Source organism: Anticarsia gemmatalis, chromosome 1, assembly GCF_050436995.1.
Source record: "Anticarsia gemmatalis isolate Benzon Research Colony breed Stoneville strain chromosome 1, ilAntGemm2 primary, whole genome shotgun sequence".
Lineage (NCBI taxonomy): Eukaryota > Metazoa > Arthropoda > Insecta > Lepidoptera > Erebidae > Anticarsia > Anticarsia gemmatalis.
The window spans coordinates 10,967,611-10,985,807 of record NC_134745.1 but is presented as its reverse complement, the minus strand read 5'-3'; the positions used below and the strand labels follow the sequence as shown (position 1 = coordinate 10,985,807).

The following is an 18,197-nucleotide window of genomic DNA, read 5'->3' as shown; positions in this document are numbered from 1 at the left end:
TAACTTCTAGGGAGTCCCCTAGAAGTTAAAAATAAACATATTTTTCTGACACGAGGGAGCGCTGTACGTTCAGCTGCTGGTTCGAAGAACTGAAAAAAGGTCTTTAAATATATTATATCACTAAAAGGCATTACTTATAGATTACTTAAAAATTGTTCTATAAATCGTCCAGTGGCGATATTCGCGGTGTATTTTGTTCGGCATCAATATTAAACCTGTGCAATGATGTGTAACATAATTATCGCTTTCAAGTGTCACGCGCTCGTGGTGCCATCACTCAAATTGAGTTTAAAAAAAATCTGTTATGTATGTTGTATGTCTTAATAAATACTCAAGGTACTCAGTCAATTTATAGCCTTCTCATGTGTGACGGATAGCAAATTGTTTTAACTCGAGCTTATTCGACATCCTAAACTACTATTATAAAACTGGATGAGACAAGCGGAGGACCGTATAAAGTGGCGTGCTGAGGGGGAGGCCTATACTCAACAGTGGGTGGATACGGGCTGATTAGATAGATAGATAGATAGGTGCACGGGGTAGGTAGGGCCTGCTGAGCTGCCTAACGAGGTAGGTAGGTACCTACCACTTTAAAATATGAGTGTGTTAAAAAACTATTATTATCATATCGCCTCTATCTTGATATCTGGATGCCACCATCAGTTTTAAACAAGCTTTTATGTCTAGTGACAACGTATTCCTTCTCTTTCTTTGTGACACCGTTAATTCGATTGATGTAACAATCATTGAAATCGGTCCATGACTTTAGTTTTGGAGTATATTTTATACTATTTGGAGTGTTAAAAAGATAGTATACTTATGTACCTAACTTCATTCCGCGTTATCGTGTTATAAACATAGAAGGAAACTACTTATTTGGACGCTTCGAGCTTTGGACGGTACCTACTTTCTACAGTTATTAAGTCAGAAAATCTGAACTATTGCAGTAGATTGATGTTATAATGTTCCTAATAAGTTGTTTACCAATCGACATAGAGCGTCTAGACCAGAATTAGAAAGAGAATTGTCGTCTACATTTCGCCAGTCAATGAGACGAATATTTGTGCAGGGAATGTGAAATTCTGAGTCGACTTTTTTTATGCTCTTTGCAGTTCGGAGTCGTCGTGCCACTTGAGCCAGTGTTTTTTAAATGTATTCCTCATAAAAAACTTATCGATCGAAAAAAAGACCACACCGAATAAAGCCTGAAAATGCTGTGCATCTTCAAAGTTACCGGTCCCTCTAAAAAACTCAAAAATAGATCAATGTATTATAAATGGTTTTATCGCAATTATCCGATTCTAATAAATAATGTAGACAACCTAGCCATAGTTATTTTTTCTTAATTTTTGAGAGAAGTAGGTAGGTGGGCAGTCAGGCACCGCCACCTACTTACACACATCATCGAATTTTAAGTTCCTAAAAACTTTCAGTGTGACCAATAGTAATCCTAGATTTTTATGATAGTAATAGTTTTGCGTTATCTAGCCGCATTTATCAATGTCTTAGTATGTATCTATAAAGTTTTCATACATCATTTTCAGATCAATCAAACGAATAAAGAAAAACAACTTAATTAGGTAGCTGCAAGGTAACGTTAAGCTAGGTGGGTACCTACTCTATGGAATGTAAATTAAGTGACCCTGGCAACACTGCCGTCATGGCTGAACGAAACTGTTGACTATCTGTCAATTTTGTGAAATCTTTTATTTTCGCCATGATCAGTAATTTGTGAGTTGTGGTTTTGTAATGGGTAGTGTTCAATAATTTACTCATTAGTATTAGTAAAAAATCATCATGAACGGGTTAAGTTTCAGTGAACTCTGTTGCCTATTTTGTTGTCCACCATGCCCGGGGAAAATCGCGGCTAAGCTAGCATTTCTGCCTCCAGAACCTACGTATACATTCACACCTGACGAAACAGCAGCAAAATTCGCATTGACACTAACCGAGCGGGCAGAGTGGCAATACTCAGAACGTGAAAAGGAGAATATTGAAGGGTTCTACTCGAGAACAACGAGAGGCAACAGAATAGCTTGCCTCTTTGTTCGATGTAGTCCCAACGCCCGTTTTACAATATTGTTTTCACATGGAAACGCTGTAGATCTCGGTCAAATGAGCAGTTTTTATTTAGGCTTAGGTACTAGAATAAACTGTAATATATTCAGTTATGATTATTCTGGCTATGGTGTGAGTGGTGGCAAACCTTCAGAGAAAAATTTGTATGCTGATATTGACGCAGCGTGGCAGGCGCTGCGAACTCGTTATGGTATCAGTCCAGAAAACATAATATTGTATGGGCAAAGTATTGGTACTGTGCCTACAGTGGATCTGGCTGCCCGCTATGAAGTGGGAGCTGTGGTGCTGCATTCTCCCCTTATGTCAGGCATGCGAGTGGCATTCCCCAACACGAAAAGGACATGGTTCTTTGATGCTTTTCCCAGGTAAGTGCAGTCTTCACATTACTACATGTTTGTCCTTATATATCATTCTGTTTTTGGTGAGTCATCTGAGTATTTTAAAGCATCTATTGCCTTATTGACATTGTTGCCAGTTGTGTTGTATATGGTAATGTTGTGATTATAAATTATTTATTGTTTTATTGTTACTGTCATTGGAATTATTTAGGTGATTACACCTATACAAATTGAATAGACTTATTTGAGCACCTAAATAACTACAAATTACATTTTAATCAGGTAAACCTATAAATCTAAAGATTTTCTTCTGAATACAGAAGCACTAGAAATATTTGTGGAGTATTTTTTCCCTGTTATGATTGAGTAGACTTAAACATATTCTAATTTTATGCTGCTAATTTACTTGTACATAATTTTACTCTTGATACTGCCTACATATACTTGCTAATACTAAATTGTATTGTAGATATGAGTTTATCATAAAATAGGGATTCCATATAGAGGTTAAGTTGTTTTTAATGACAAACTGTTTATTAATGTCATTGTATGTTGTTATATATATATCTTACCTGTTTGTCATTGATAAAGTAAGCAAATTATATAACATACTATCTGAACTAGTTAACATTTTAACTGTGACCGTTTCAGCTTGACCTTGTTGTGACTCATTAATCAATATTGTTTTATATTTTGTGTTATTCACTCATTGTTATCATTTGTGTTATTATAAACTATAACATTTTAGTGTATTATCTGTAATGCACTGTGAATGCAGCAGTAAAATAATCCAATTATATTCAGGTACAATAGTCATAGAAAATAATTTTATATGGTTCATAGTTCAGCTACCATAACCATTTGTATTATATTATTCTATTGTACCTAGTTTGTGTAATCACAAACAAAGAACACATGTGCCTATAAAAATAAGGTAAACACCAAGAAATCATTGTTTATCTGTAATGTAAGTCATGATTTGAGTCTGATAACACAATTTAAATACCTACATTAGTTGTATGTGTAAGATACAGAGATAACATCATTATAGTGTACACAATGAATTCACAGCTTATTTCAATTAGGTACCTATATGTTCCTGCTTAATGACTTTATACACAGAGAATAATAATTATCTGGTTTTCAAAGTAACATAACAATATTAACCATTTTTGGACAATCCATCCATTGTAATGTAAACAATCAGCACACATTATCTTTAAAAAAAGATAGTGACACCATTAATTTTAACTACTGAATGTTTTAATAGAAAATATTTATTTTAGGATAAGAAACTGGAGGCAAAATGTTGTTATGACTGAATATCCTGGTTGTAACAAATATAAAATGGCTTTAGTAAACTAAGATAAACAGTCTAGTTTGAAATATGATATATTATGATCGAAAATATAGATATTTAGTCAAAAATATGCAAACTAATAATGCGATGACAGCATAAATAAAGCAGCATTTTGCTGCAGTCTAAGAAGCCTATAGTAGTTCAGCTTACAAGTATTGTAAAATAATAATGTTATATAACTAAAACAGTCTGATAGTATAAGAACATTATTAACCCTTCAATCAATTTAAATGACGATGTTTTTCCGTAATGATCGCTACTTACGAATAAGCATAATAAATAGATGTATAACTGTAATAAGGATTGTTAAAGTCAATTTAAAACAATCACACAAACAACATACATTTATTCTCAAATTGTTGTGTAGACTTTCACTGCAATTGCTTACGTATTTAGCAGTAATCAATCGGCGTAGCTATATGCGTAGGTGGCACATAATAAATCTTATTACATCAGTAACTAGAATTTATCGCATGTTAAGAGTCCTATGAATATTTATGAAATCATAATGTGCAGAAATGTATTGAATCTAGTTTTCTTTCACTCATTATTAGTCATTATATCTTTTTTAAACAGCTGATTGAAAACCTTCTATAAGTTGGAGTACCCCCAAAAAAATAATATTTTATGTAAAAAAATATATTGAACCAATAAGTAGATCACTTAACTTAAATTAGTCTATCAGTGTCTGTTCGCGTCTTTATTGGCGTGTTCATTAAATATTATGTCTAGTAATAATATTTGTGCTAGTAATACACAGATTTCTTTGTAAAGATAGTCTATTTCCATACAAACTCACCCCTAATTCTTAAGGCGTAGGTAAATTTATGGCTTCCGCTATATACCAGACAGATAGTCGACTTTTTCATTTATAATATTAATCTTTACATATAATTGGCTTTGTCCTGCTGCTTATGAGCACTTTCTAGCAGGTAGGCAATATACGCAAAATGTCTTGACTGCGAAATTCTCGATAACTATCAGAACTACTTTTGTACATAAGTATTAGCATCGTGTTATGATCAATACCTACCGAGCTCAATTTATTATATTAACTAACAGCATAGCGAATGCTCATCGTAGCGCGGTCATTTTTTAAGCATAGGTATAAGTAGTTAACTGGTAAAGCAGCTAATACATTGTTACTTTTCTAGTTCCACTAGTTCTTCGAAAATTCCAAGTATGCGCCACGCTTGCTACGTTACAAGCTCTAGAGATTTAAAGTACTTTAGTTTAGAGACGAATTATTTATTGACTCACAATGCGGCACGATCTAATTTCTTTGCTATAAATGGTTTCAAGGAATGTTTGTTCTTTTTTTTTTGCTACGGTGTCGCAATACAACTAAAGGAGTCCACTAATATCTTCTGTCTCAGTAAATGAGAATCAGGAAAGTAACATAATAACAAAAGACTTTCTTTAAACAAGTTTTTTTTTGTTTCAGTATCGACAAAATCCCAAAGGTGACCTCTCCAGTTCTAGTTATTCATGGAACTGAAGATGAGGTGATAGATTTCTCTCACGGATTAGCTATTTACGAACGCTGTCCACGCGCCGTAGAGCCGCTATGGGTTGAGGTATGTATTTATATTGTTAACGACAATTATCAATAGGTATACTGGGCAGAAACCCAATCAATATACCAAGATAAAATGTATTATTTTGTTAACTGTACAAACCATTGCTTCAGTAGTTTTTGCGTGAGTAACGAGCATCCATTAATCTTCACTTTAAAACACTAGTAGAAATTTTAATCTTAGTATCCGGACAATAGGTATCGGTTTATACCTTTATACGTCCGCCCATGATACGCATTTATTAGGTTACCTTTACGAGGTGTCTGCCGGTCGATCAGCTACAAGTAATATGTACTCGTAAAGCGTGTTTTCGTGTTCTTTTATTCGTTTGGTACTCACGTATTATGTGAATTCTCTTGTGATGCATATAGATATTATCTTCTTACAAATAAAACTATAATGATTTGATTGTAGTTATAAACCTCGTATTCTTTATTCTGATTTCAGGGCGCTGGACACAATGACGTTGAACTGTTCAACCAATATTTAGAGAGACTGAAACGTTTTGTTTCAGTGGAATTGCTCAACTGACAAAGACTGCCGGCCACAGGCCAGACTACTCAAGGTATTTACAGTAATCATTAATTCTTATGCATTTACTGTTCGTAAGGGTGAAAATTTCGCTGCAACGGTAAGCATAATTCTATGTATCTTAATCGACGTCAACGCGTTCTAGGTGACGACCAAAATCCTGCATCAACACTGAGCTCCGGTACTTCAAGTTCAGCAACAGAGAGACTCCTCTAGCTAGCGGGGGCCGGGCCTAGCCGGGCCGGCCCCACCAAAAACTCAACGAACGCAAACGGCTCCGTGAGCCCGCACAATTACAAGGAAAATAGTAAAACAGACAATAACGAAACGGCGTCCGCCGATCAGAAACCTTCCGTCGCGCACAACATCAGCATAAACGTGACCGATACCGATTCACCGACGTGCGTGCGCCGACGGATACACCTGCGATCTCTGAGCGACGTGACCCCCGCCAGCCGCGCCCACACGCCGCGCGCGCGCTCGCACTCCGAGCGGCCGCGCGCCTCGCCCGCGCCGTCGCCCTCGCACCCCGCGCCGCGCTCGGCCGCCGCCAGCCCCGCGCCGCCAGCGCCCGGCCCCGCGCCGCTCGCCGCGCCCGCGCTGCTGCCGCGCGCCGTGCGCAGTGAGCGCTCGTCGCCCGACGCCTCGCTCATGGCGCTGGACGACGCCGAGCCCCGCCTCCGCAGCCGCGATCGTTCCGGGAGCGACGCCGTCTCCGTCCTCGGCAATCCTTGGCGGAAGATGAGCGAGGTCGACCTGAACTCCGCCTCGGGGCGCGGGCGGGCCGGCGGCCGCGGGGGTCTCGACCCGTGGGTGAGGAACCCGACGCTCCGGCCGGATTCGTCCTGCGACCGGCCCGCGTCCAGGGACGACGCGAGCCGCGCGGCCTCGGACACCGAACAGAAGCGGGAAGGATCGACGTTCAAGGGAGGCAAGCTGGAGCGCAAGTCCCCCGTGGTGTGCGAGACGTGCGGCAACGAGAGCTGCGAGTGCTGGCGCACGAGCTGGGCGCGGCAGGCCCGCGCGGCGCGCTCGCTGGGCGCGCAGTGCACGTGCTCGCCGCGCTCGCCGCGCCCGTCGCCGGCGCGCCTGCGGCCCCGCGCTCCGCCGCGCGCGCTGTCGGACGACGAGGAGCGGCCGCGGCGCCTGTACAAGTCTGCGTCGCAGAAAGTGATATGTACGTCGATGGACGAGCGAGGCAAGAAGGGCGACCCCCTGCTGGAGACCACGTGTTGAAGTGGCGGACGTGCCGGTGCGAGCGCGACGTCCCGCCGTCGCGCCCGGCGTCTCGCGTCTGGCGGCGGTGAGATATTCGTTTTGTGTACGGTGTGTGTTGTCCCTTTTCGATGTATGAGTATTATTAGTGCGAATTTTGTATCCCTTTAGTGAATAAGATTTCAAAATTTATTATTGTACTGTATCATAATATTTGATAAATATAAAAAGTATGTTCGTGTTACGATTATGATAAATATGAATGTTTTTCATGAATATTGTATAATTATCTTTTACTTCGGGAGGTTGTGCGTAACTAGAAATTCTGCATCATTTGAACGTATTTAAAAATAGTTTTGTTTGTAGGTATAAATTCTAGAACAATTTTGTAGTACCAGAAAAACAAAAGTTTTTCTAATTCCTGCTACATTAATTTGTACACCAAAAACTTAACGCACAATTCCATAATAGCTATGTAGTCTCATATTCTGTTACCTTGCATATTTCCACCTATCCATGCATCTTCCATGAATTGTAAATAATTTTAGATATGAAGTAAACATATTTATAATTGTTATATCACAATCTGATATGTAATAATACTACAGAACTACTATAACCATATTGGAATACCTATTAAATAAATTTCATAGGCATTGATCAGTTTATATCTATATACATTCCACAAGTAAATAATTTTATTGTTCACTTTAGTTTTTATACAGTGGTTGCCCGGTAACACAGTTTGCCTAAAATGAATTCTTACTTATTATCATTTATAGAGCTAACCATGGTGTTTATTTCCAAGGGTAGTTACTGTTATTATCATTTAACTATTTATATTTTTTTAAACAGAGAAAACATTCTTTATGTATTAAATTCTTATTTTAAATTATTCTTTCTTTATTGGATTCCAATAATTAATCACAGCTATACAGTACTTGACTACTTTACTTAAGTAGTAAAGTATTTTGTGAAAATTACAGAAAAGGCCTTGTTTGTTCATAACATTAAAATAATCTCATTAACAGACTTCCTGTGGTAAAACAGGCAGTAACTACAGACTTAATTAGATTCACACCAAATATGTTTCAGCTCGTCCATCTAGTGACCTCACTGTACATTCACTTGAATGGAAGTATCATGTTCTCAATCTATTCTAGTTCAATTTATTGACTGGCTGAGTTCAATCAAGTCTCTATGACGCGTTTAATCAAATGGAGAACAGATGGCAGAGTATTCAAGCTGTACATTAAAAAAAGCAAATAGTGATCAAATAAAAAAAAATCTAATAATAATATGTAATAAACAGATTCAAATTAATGTTTATATTGAAAACAGAATCTTCTAAAGGAAAAGCAATCTCGTTTTTTATACTGAATAACTAATAATTAATTATATCTATTGCTATTGTGTTTGGGTGTATTCCGCAGGGTAGGATCTTATCAGAGTTATTGTTGCATAAATATATGTGAGGAAATAAGATAACACTGGCTTCCTTCATTACATATACTTACATTTAATATGAAGGTTATGTTATGCCTAATTATATTGTCCTTATCCCGTGGATGGGTAACCACTGTTCCTGTGCTTATGTTGTTTTGTGTGTCACTTTGTTTTTGGACCTGGTGTAGGCTAGGCATCATACAGAAATCAGACCCAATACGACAGTGATGAACGCAGTCTCGATAAAATGAAACCAACATAATTAATGCAGCCAATATGTGTTTATATCAATTAAAATTATATGTTTTTTTAATTTATGGATTTTTTTATTTCTTTGTTAGTAATATTTTTATAATTGTTTGACAACGTACTTAAAATAAAATTGTGGGAATGCATATTACATACTTATGTACTAGTAATAAATTATGTTATGGGAATCTTTTGTGGAAATTCTAAATACCCTGGGATCCATTAGACCCACACAATCGAGAATTTGTATGAAACTCGCTTAAGTATGTATGATTGTGGTTGATAAAATAATATTGTTAAAAATCGTGTAGTATATCGACTGTGTGATTCTTGTGATTCCCGAACGAGTTCATATTATTTTTATTTTAATTCACGACATTTCCACAAAACTAACTGAAGTTAATATATGAGTATATAATCAAATTTAGCATTTTATTTGTTATATTTTACAATAATTAACAAAAATAATAGAAGTCTGAATATCATCGATATGTACTTTACACTAATATACTTATTATATACACGATGTGGAAAATAATCTGATATATGATTTAGGTGCATCTATTCGTACGCCACTTGCATATATCTAGAGGTACCCTAAATGTTTAGTTCTCTGTGGACCTACAGATATAATACAATTAAGGTTTTCTGTGGAACTAACAACCTACCATGGCAAAGCCGCAAATGCATGTTACTTACAATTTTGTGCACTTGTCATATACGTATAAGCACGAAAATGTACGTGGCACTCACAACCTTAAACTTCAAGTGGCGTTCGAACTTTTCACCGTGTATACAAACGTTATAAAATAATATGGCATGTTGAAAATCAGCACCTGACATACAGCGACATGGCCTCAAACGAATAATACCTTTAGATACAGAGTACATGCTCTTGTATCATGCACACAAAAATCTTGTGTGATAAAGAGAAAACTTGATTATAATACTCTCATCAGTAAGATCCTGTGCTTATCATCGGCATTGACAAGGAAAATAATACTTCGACATCCCTACATACAAAAGCAGTGTCGAAAGCCATGTCTTGGAATGATAAAATGTGTTGCAACAAACCAAGGCGTTGTTTCCGACAGTGTGCTTGCATGAAGTATGCCGAATGATCCTATAACTTATAGGTGCCGGAATGAGCGCCGGGCCTTGCTGTTAAGTTCTTCAGTGCCATTACTTAAGATTACCTATTCAATGAAAATATTATATATTACTTAGTTAATTTACAGTATATTATTGTTTAAAAAAATTCAAGATACTTAGGCTATTGCCACAGAAACAACAGTTGGAATGTGGTTGGAATCTTGAAATTATTGGGTTATAAGACAGTGGTGAAATACCTTTTATTCCAAATAACAAAATTAATTTGTGAATACTTTCAACATTATTACTGATATACCTGGCAAAGGGTCGCACGTTACAACTAGCTTGAGTAATGGTAATATTGCATGTGCTCATTCATTGAATGGTGGGTTCCTTATTTTATGTACATGAATTGTTTATTTTATTCACAACAACTATTTTTATGATTATATAAATGTTATCTCTAAATTGTAAAATAAGGGGTAAATTACTTTTTATTACTATAACTAATTAAATTGCACATATCTAATATGTTGTCTATTATTTAGGTTTTACAATATCGTTTTAGTAGATCACACTTGAATTCCCCAAGAGGTATATTTATTTAAAGCAGGGTAAGACTTAGATCAAGATACACAAAACCATTTAGTATAATAATATTCATCTGGAGCAAGAAATCTGTCAAAGACTGCATAGTTTAAGATACCTCCTATTATGTAAACATTATCCGTGGTATTGTTAGTTTTATGATTATAATGATCTGTTTTTATCATAAGTATGCCCAGTTAAGTATGTATAATAAAACAATGACAATTTTTTTTCTAAAAGCTATGAAGATAACTCAGATTAGTTTTAATAGTAATTATTAGCTGTCTTGCTTATTGCTCTTTACTTTAATGATTGGTATGTATTGACCCTACTTACCTTAGGTACATGTGACTAGTAAGTAAACAAAATAATCTACCACAGTGAACTAAAAGCTATTAAATATTAGAGTTCAGTAAATTTTTTAATGCAAATGAAGCCATCAAGAATTAGTCAAGCAAGTATTTACAACTGATGATGAATAACTTACATTGATACATTCATTAATTATTTATTTATTACTATGCAAGTCTTATAAGTAAGATTTAATCAAAAACACTGATATTAAGTAGCTGCTAAAGCACCTAGGATGAAACATTTTATTTTATCTAGATTTTGGTTTTGATGTAGCTTGAAACCATTTCAGCTACTTTTTCAGAAGATTTTAGTACAAAGGCATGATCAATGTCTACTTCTGTAAGGTGTATATGTGGACGATAACTTTGTAGTTCCTCCATGTAACTAACAGGAGCCCAATTATCTCTGTTGCTGTATATAACATTGATTAAGTGTTTACTTTTTTCTAAAACTTCAGTATTCAAACTTTTCACAGTATCCATTTCATTGTAAGCTAAAAACAAAACCTTTTCCCCAACTGTAGGCCTTAAGAACTTTAATATACACTTTGAATAGTGTAAAGGAAGAGACTGCACTTTCAGATAAACCTCTACCAAAAAGGTAAGAATTAAAGCTGGTAATGCATATGCTAAATAGAATAAGAATAGAACTAATACATGAACATTTCTGATAACATTATTTAAAAGTTTACCATTCCTGGTTTCAGCCATTTTTTGCAATGTTGGAAATAATAAATTTACTGAAGAAAGTCGAGCAATTAAGTTTTCATTATCTCTTAATAATTCTAGAATTAACCAAGCTCCAATGGAATGACCAATTAGATGTAATTTACTCTGCTTATCTATATAATTATTGATAAGTTCTAGCTTATGTTGAAGTTGACCTTTTAGATTAAATAAATCATGCTGTCCTCTAAGTACATTAGACTTTTCATCTGGAACTTCTTCATGGCCAGCTTGACCTACAAATAGAAAAAAAATATTTATTACAGATAAAATTGACAACCATAATTATGACTTAAAGAAAAAACTTATTTTGATAAGCCACCACATCTGAATAAAAGTTATGATCTAGGCGATTGTTTCACCCACATCTGGTACCAGATTGAAAGAGGTTGGCATAGCTAGTGATTTTTTGTAACATTTGCTCAAACGACATATTATTACTTCATCCAAGAAGTGAAAACAAATCATAGATTAGAGTCAACCTACAAATATTATTTGCTAGGAATCTAGGGTATCTTATCATTAACAATAATAATAATAGTACCAATTTATCTGTAGATTAAGGTTTTATAAAAATATGAATATGTCTTTTACTACATAATTTGTTTGATTATTATATTATACCTTATTGCTATTGACTTACCAATCACACACAATGGTAATCCAGTATTTCTGTGTAGCTCTGATCCAAAATCTATGTAAAAGTCGGTTATACCAGGATTTCCAGTAATACATATGATGACATCCTGGCCATTACAATCGAAAGGATCACCCCATGTTATTAAATGTGTTTGCACGTTATTTAGAGTCACATACTCGTTTCTCATTTTCACAAAAGTAGTAGATACTTGTGTAGATAGTCGTGAAATTTTATGTAGAAAACGCAAATAGCAGTTAATTATTCTTCGATATTGAGCGTTGCATAAAAACACGGGATTTTCGTTCTTTTACTACTCATCCAAATAATTATTTAATTTTAATGAAGCAGTTTAATATATTACAAATAATATATAATAAAGTTACTGTAAGAACGTACCAAGCCGGCAATAAATAAGTTTGACTGGTGCCCGCAGTTACCTGTTCCTACCTATTTGATATTTTCGACATTTAACTTAAGTTGACAGTGTTGACACTTGACAAGTGTCAAAAGACGGGATTTTAGGGATGATGTAAGTGAATTCAACTTGAGCTCTCTTCGCTTCTCTGACATTCCATTTCAGGTGACTTACTTAAAATTAAATACCTAGTTTACTGAATATTCACGAATAGTAAGGGACAGTGCAGTAGACAAGCTAGGCTAGTCATAAAGTTTTTGTCACAATTCGCAATGACCAATTAAACAGATAAGATGAGCCTAACTCTAAAACTATCTCTCGAAAATCGCAATATTCAGGCGTAGAAAGTACAAATTATATACCTATGTTAGCCGATTTTACATCGTACATAACGATTTATACAATCGACTTCAATACATTAGCCCAAAACTGCTTGGCTCGAAATTTTGTTGCCTTTCTTTGAATTAGGTCCGTTGAAGTAGCAGTAAATATTAATCACCATCACTCCTCAACTATTAAAGCATTATCGTAGAAATTGCGAGTATTCGTAGTCGCTCATCACTACACAATTTATTATAGTTAGCAACATTTTTCGCGGTTTTGACATTTGCATCTGTCGATGTCTACTTGATGTTGATATTACAAATAATTGCAGGTAAATCACTGGCCATTTGGTATTTCTCGGGCTCTATAGAGCTCTGCTTTGTGATGATGTATGATGTACAACAGCGCACACACTACATTATTTTGTGTGAAAATGTATGTGTGTGTGTGTGTGTAAGCAATGACTTACAATAATAATAATATTAAACTCTGATTTCCCTTAGGTTTATGATCAATGATAACAACTTACAAACTTACTGTTTATTTTATCAATTGCAATGCTATTGCTTGAGTGGTGATATAAAGTAATAATAACATAGAATTCTATATAGCATATACTTTATTTTTTATCTGTTCTTTCCATTCTTTTAAGCTTATTGTCCTTGGTGTGGATCTTACATAATAATTCTTATAATCAAGCACTAGACAAGGTTTTAGAAAACTGTATTTATAATGTACTTCTTTGTAAATAAGAAAATCAAAGAACCATGATAGAGTATCATCCGGTAAATGCTGAATGCACTGAAAAATAAAGTAATCCTTATGCTTTAAGTACCCGAAATTGTTACGTATATTTGTACAGGGTTCGCTCGTAGTATCTTGATCTTGGGATTCAATTTCTTCTAGGTCTCCAAAACGGGTATCATCCAAATAGGCTTGGGGATATATGTCAAGGTAATCATAATCATCTGAAAGCAAATTATGAGTATGATGACACAGTTAGGTATATTATTATAATGTCATACTGATATACTGACTATTGCGCATATAGAGACCTACCTAAGCAAAATAACATACACAAAACAATATTAAATAACATTGTTCATGCAGGAATTTTTTATCATGATGCGTTCTTATTAAACGGTGATTTTTCGGAAACTAGATATATATGCTCGAGAATACGCATTTCTTCATCAATTTACCTAAAGCTTATATTTTTTCAAAATATATTTCTGCTTTGTTTACAAACAACACTTACCGGGTATTTCATCGTCACTGTCAATAATTTCTTCAAGTTTTCTGTCGAAATTTTTATTCACTGCCGATATATAAACCATGATCTAATATTGTTTAAAAATATATTATAGAAAAATATCGTTTTACACTGTATGTTGCTCTTAAAGCTCCTTAAACGCATTAACTCCATTAATTGCAAACTATTACAAACGCCAAACAAACCAAAACCAAACAGACAATGCGATGATGACATTGACAATGAACCAAGCAGTGTTGCCATTTTTTAAACAAATAACATCTTTAAAATCTTATACACACGCCCCGATAAAAATTCAGGCTCTGTTGAACCGACACGACGCGCTGTCTCAGAAAAAGAAAATAATTAGAAAATAATAGTCATGGCTAAATAGTACAGAAGCTACCCTGTGCCGGCCTAGTGATTCACGTATATTAAGTTCTTTAGATATTTCAATCATAAAAATTATGTCAAATTGTGGTAAAATTTAAATGAACAGCATGCTGTGATACCGCCAATACGCTATGGTATTTGCTTAAACGAGTTGGGGCATCAATTGAACATTTTTTTAGCCTTTGCCATGCTTGCATTTACCTTGCATTACGCGTCATGACCTTTGTAAACATCATAACATCATCGAGTAAAAGCAGATATTATTATGTTAAACTGAAATTTCACAAAATATTTCTACAACTGATCAAATAAACCGTAAAAACACTCATATACAGTAACACGCCTTTGAGAATATTGACACCTTGAAATTGTTAAAAATATAATAGTAACTCCCTGAAATATGGGAGAAAACGAAGGCGTGGGCAACACTGCCATGAGCAATAAATTGAATTGCAACAGAAAATCCATCGGGGAAAGTCCCTAGCATAATTATTAACATTTTGCAGATTTTTATGGATTATCAAGTTAAAAAATCCATAGTTTGTATGCTTTTAGGGTAGCCGCACACAAGCCACCGGATTTTGCTGTCGACTATATTATTAAAACCGTGATTAAAAGCGCACTTCTTAAAACGCTAAAGTTGGTAGACGACAGTCTTGTCTTTAGTTACTTACGATAAGTTTTCCTTGCAAATTTTTAAGTTTTATCTGTGTTTGAAAAAATTACCAAACTAAATACCTAAATAAAGTTGCATTTGTCTTGAATTGTTATATTTTCTTAATCGATCGTAGTTATATTTGATAATTCATTGTCTGATATGCCATTTAAAATAAAAAACAATGCATTGGGTTCATTAGGAGCTCTAGTCTACAGTCGACAAATGGACATTACCATCAGATACGACAAATTAATATGTTACCAGTTACTGGCAGTTACCAAATGTCACAAATATACAAGATTATTTATTTACAAGATTTATGGTTATCACTATAGTTGACCAACTATCGATAGTTAACTTTAACCAGCAACAATATCGATACTTTCAATATCACAAATTTACTAATACTAAATAATATTTTACATAAATTTACCGATACTATTACATGGCACTACGATAATGTCAATTTTTATGTAATATTATCGATAGTATCAAAAATTTAAGTATTGATAATATTACAGCTTAAAGTTCCGATACTATTGAAACTATTTTTGTATAACAATACTATCAGCTATACCAAACTAGTGATAGTCGACTATCGGAGCCTATAACTCTAGTTATCACCAAGCCATGAGCAGACCATTATTATTGGAATGTATATTGATATATTTTCAGCAGTAGGGTAGAAATACAACATATAATTCAGAATACTTAAATACTATTTATTAAAGTAATTCAGTCAGTGCGTAACTTATTGTATACAACTGCTTCCAACTCGTTTTGTTCATTTAATCGTACAGTCCTTAAACGACGCTTGCGACCATTTTTAAGGTTTGAAAAAGCAAAACTAACTACATCTGCCAAAGGCCGTTTTAGATATTTACGTTTTTTATATACAAGATTACGGCATAATTTGTACAAGAAACGATGTGTAAATCCATCCGGAAAATGTTTGATAACATCTTTCCATCTAATATCACTCCAGATTTGATAAGGAGACTCCAAAATTCTGCAAACAAATATTATGAATTATGAGCTTTTTAGTTTAATAATGCAGCCCAATCTTTACATTTGTTGACTTACTTACATTTTAAGTGCTTTCTTCCTTAATTTTTTTATCTTAACACTGCTTTTCACAAATAATTGAACATGGAGACTATCATACCAAAAACTTTGCAAATAAATATAATGTTGATCAAATTTTTTACCAAGTTTTAACCATACTTCTTTATCAAACCTTCTGTTCTTTAGTTCTTCTAGAGGTAATCCTGTATACTTCATAAGTAATTTTAAAAATTTGGTAGCTAAATCTAAATTCCACTTTATTCTTTTTTTGACTGGTTTTCCTGTAATCAAATTGAATATAAAAATTTAGGATCCCAAACAATAAACACCAAGATTGGTTTATTCAAACATTTTTACTTACCATTATACAGTTGTTGTAATCTTTTATAAATTCCTCGAGGCTCTCTTCCCAATACCATAGATAACAAGACAACCGCATTATTTGGGTGGTGCTTAAAACATACTTTCATAATTCGTTCTTCTGCTTCAGAATAGTGTCCCTTGACTGGGCCACCGTAATAAGTCTGAATGTGTCTGAATATTTGGAATGAAGTCCTTTGTAATCCACGGGCCAAATATGACACAACAAATCGTCTTACACGCTCTTCTGGAGTATTGGGTAACCTACTTTTGTCTTTATTTTTCCAACGTGCCAAACATATCAATTTGTCTGGTATATCATACTCCTGGTTAACAAAAAAAGGTTATGTGATATAAGCTGTTTTTAAATGTTAAATAGGAATTACAATAAAAAATAAAGTTGATTTATATTTAGTCTTACTGCAATTAATTCATGCCAGTTTTTTAAAATGAGCTTGTTTTCTTCTTTACAAATGGTATCAGTCCTATATGTTTCTTCTTTTTTATTGTCACATCTTTCTTTCAGCGGCCTTGAAATGGAGGTGTTTTGTTGATACCAAGGTTGTTCCCATGTAATTTCTTCAGCTCGTAATTTATCAAGTAATGCCTGCAATATTAGTTTGGGCCAAAAAAATTATGGCCAGGATTTATATGAAATATCCAGTGTAAGTAAGTAAGTATAATCTACAAAAATATCATGCATTTGGCAGTTCATCATTTAATAAGACGGTAATTGGTCTAGTAAGCCTGTATGCATTATATTTCAGCTTATTAGCTAGTTACACAACCTAAATAATGCGAAACCACACATCAGTAAGACCTATTTTTTTTTAAGATCAAACAAAAGAAGCTGTAATGTTGTTACCTCCATAAACATATCATCTTCTTCTTTAATTTCTTCCAAATACATCAGTATTTTATCCATACATGATGGTTCGTTCAAATCATCACACTCACTCAATAAATCTTCCAACCCCATCATGAATTAAAACATGGCACCAATGCACTTTTTATTATTGTTACTGTAGTAACGAACAAAATTGTATATTTTGTTTAATTCAATGCATAGTATATTTTTACGTTATGAAATATTTTTATTATTTCGCGGTTATAGGTTAGATCATGCCGCTCTGTTATGTTTCGTCAGTTTAATTTTACTGTCAGTGTGACAGAGATAGGACAGTTGACTTGCCAGTATTAATAATTTTTTTATTTGAATTGTGAGACCTTAAGCGAATTATTTATTAACAAAAAAGAAATGCATATTTTCGTAATATATTCGCATAAATACGCATAAACTTTAACAAAGCTACCCTATCTGTTCATTTAGTTTTGTTTTATCAAATTATTATTTAAAATGAATGTAAAATATCACTATTGTCTGAAGATGCAGCCATTTTATTCAAATCAAATAATTTTAGGGAATTTTCACGGTGAGTATAGTAAAAATAAGATAAATTATTTCTAATTAATAAAAAATCGTATCAAAAGTTATTGTAATGTGCAAAATATTAGATATTTATGATATGACCATTA

General features: G+C 34.3%; 3 protein-coding genes and 1 long non-coding RNA gene across 4 annotated transcripts; 1 reads left to right on the top strand and 3 right to left on the bottom strand.

Annotated features, from left to right (window-relative positions):
* The first annotated feature begins 1,647 nt into the window (after positions 1-1,647).
* Positions 1,648-6,383, top strand: LOC142976035 (alpha/beta hydrolase domain-containing protein 17B). The gene is made up of 4 exons (XM_076119237.1): positions 1,648-2,444; positions 5,222-5,354; positions 5,802-5,919; positions 6,031-6,383. Exons 1-3 carry the CDS (start codon positions 1,798-1,800, stop codon positions 5,883-5,885), a joined length of 864 nt encoding a protein of 287 aa, XP_075975352.1. The 5' UTR covers positions 1,648-1,797; the 3' UTR covers positions 5,886-5,919; positions 6,031-6,383.
* Positions 6,384-8,699: 2,316 nt separating this feature from the next.
* On the bottom strand, positions 8,700-12,665 carry sturkopf (lipid droplet associated hydrolase sturkopf). Its single transcript, XM_076119225.1, has 2 exons — positions 12,198-12,665; positions 8,700-11,790 (listed from the first exon to the last, which is right to left on the bottom strand). Exons 1-2 carry the CDS (start codon positions 12,379-12,381, stop codon positions 11,081-11,083), a joined length of 894 nt encoding a protein of 297 aa, XP_075975340.1. The 5' UTR covers positions 12,382-12,665; the 3' UTR covers positions 8,700-11,080.
* An 869-nt stretch (positions 12,666-13,534) lies between these two features.
* On the bottom strand, positions 13,535-14,484 carry LOC142977674 (uncharacterized). The gene is made up of 2 exons (XR_012959722.1): positions 14,192-14,484; positions 13,535-13,901 (listed from the first exon to the last, which is right to left on the bottom strand). It is a non-coding gene; the product is annotated as an uncharacterized LOC142977674 (long non-coding RNA).
* Positions 14,485-15,940: 1,456 nt separating this feature from the next.
* Positions 15,941-17,817, bottom strand: LOC142977619 (uncharacterized). Its single transcript, XM_076121671.1, has 5 exons — positions 17,527-17,817; positions 17,083-17,268; positions 16,663-16,987; positions 16,324-16,582; positions 15,941-16,245 (listed from the first exon to the last, which is right to left on the bottom strand). The coding sequence occupies exons 1-5, from the start codon at positions 17,641-17,643 to the stop codon at positions 15,972-15,974; spliced, it is 1,161 nt and encodes a 386-aa protein (XP_075977786.1). The 5' UTR covers positions 17,644-17,817; the 3' UTR covers positions 15,941-15,971.
* Between the last annotated feature and the right edge of the window lie 380 nt (positions 17,818-18,197).